This window comes from Hemibagrus wyckioides, linkage group LG15 (assembly GCF_019097595.1).
Source record: "Hemibagrus wyckioides isolate EC202008001 linkage group LG15, SWU_Hwy_1.0, whole genome shotgun sequence".
Classification (NCBI taxonomy): Eukaryota; Metazoa; Chordata; class Actinopteri; order Siluriformes; family Bagridae; genus Hemibagrus; species Hemibagrus wyckioides.
The window spans coordinates 18,045,001-18,046,526 of NC_080724.1; the positions used below are offsets into that span (position 1 = coordinate 18,045,001).

General features: G+C 31.7%; 1 protein-coding gene across 2 annotated transcripts in view; it reads right to left on the minus strand.

The window, feature by feature from the left end:
• The window catches only part of LOC131365826 (uncharacterized), a 7,086-nt gene extending 6,836 nt beyond the window's left edge, over positions 1–250 (minus strand). For both annotated transcript variants that reach the window (XR_009206746.1, XM_058409705.1), the window contains exons 1-2: positions 114–250; position 1 (exon numbers count right to left, since the gene is read on the minus strand). The exon at position 1 is cut by the window's left edge and continues 302 nt beyond it. Coding sequence is in view for 1 of the 2 variants with exons in the window: in XM_058409705.1 (XP_058265688.1) it covers position 1; positions 114–153 (41 nt within the window). In the remaining variant the exon portion in view is untranslated. The remainder of the gene's footprint in view (positions 2–113) is intronic.
• Positions 251–1,526: the final 1,276 nt, after the last annotated feature.

The following is a 1,526-nucleotide window of genomic DNA, read 5'->3' on the forward strand; positions in this document are numbered from 1 at the left end:
CCTGTCAATCAAAAGAAAATCACACTCATATCAGGAACCTCACTGAGCTTTCAATATTTTCACAATCCAGGATAAATAACTTCACATGCAGTTACTAAAGAAGAATATCTGACCTGAGATCAGGTAGAGGATGATGAGGAGGAGGATCTTCATCCTGGAATGAAATTCTACTTCACTTCACTTCCACTCCTTAACAGACATTTGCTCTGTCTATCTCACTGAAGAAAGTTCTACTGATCCTCACTTCTACTTTGTGATCTGATGTCTTTCTGTCTTTTTTCTTAGATCTTTCATTTCCTCTTTTCTCACAATGTTGTTTTCAGCAGAAAGAATGTAACACTTAGTATTGTGCTGCAGAAAAGTGATGCACGAAAAATCATGTAATGTTTTTTAATACATAACGTTTGCTTTGTTAAATTTTTTTGTTCACAATATTTTATTTCTTCTTTTTGGGGGTTGTGTTTAAGCAGTTACTGACATAAATATGTGCACAAGAAAAGATAAATAGGTAAAAACATAAAAGTTTTATTTATTTATTTATTTATATTTAAGTAAGTAAATATCCAGAGCTTTATAAGCACAATGGCTGAACATTGTACTGACAATGCAGTGATACTATATCTTGATAGTAAGACAGGGAACAAGACAGAGGTGCATTTTGGTGTCTTAAATCTGATTTTGTAGAATTGTGGAATATAAATTTTAATTTACATTTCATTTTCTTTTCATCTCCAGAAAGACAAGAACTAGAAATGTAGTCAGGTTTAGGCAGCTAACAGGAAAAGGGATGTAACACTATTTATTTACAATATTTATTTGTATGTTTCAGTGCTCCAAATATATGTATCTATGCTGAAAACCCTGGAAAAAAATCAAAATATAGAAATGTCGGTGTTGTTGGATTTAGAATCTTGTGAATAGCAATCAACCCAAAGGAGGTTTCCATGTTTCTATACTGAATTACTGATGCCATGTTGTTGAACATTTCAACTTGTCTGTTATTTCACAACATTGTTGGCTGCTGATGTGATGAGGTGTGTTAGGATTATTAGCTCAAAGAGTTTATTATAGATAATTTATTATTAAAACAACTACAAAGCTCTCCCATTTTAATATAACTAATGATATCTGGGCATTACATTAATCTTCACATTCACGATTCAATTTAATTCAATTTAATTTGTAAATCTTGTTTAACAATTTGACATCGTCACAAATATTATATTTTAACCTTTTTTTCTCAGAGACTGGACTGGTATGGCATGATGACTTCAGGTACTGTCATGGCATATCCAAACAAGCAAAATCCAATCCAATACAAAAAAGACAATGGATTTAGAGTGTCAAAAATGTCCCACTTGTGTCTCAGGTATTTCTATAGTTTTAAAAGTTCACCCATTTTTCTTTTAACCACTTGCCCCAATTATTTCATTATTGTTTATTCTTGTTTTAACTTTAACTACAAAGTTTATTTTTTATACTTGTAGCACTTCTTGCCTAGGCTTGTGATTATGTGGGTGTTGCAT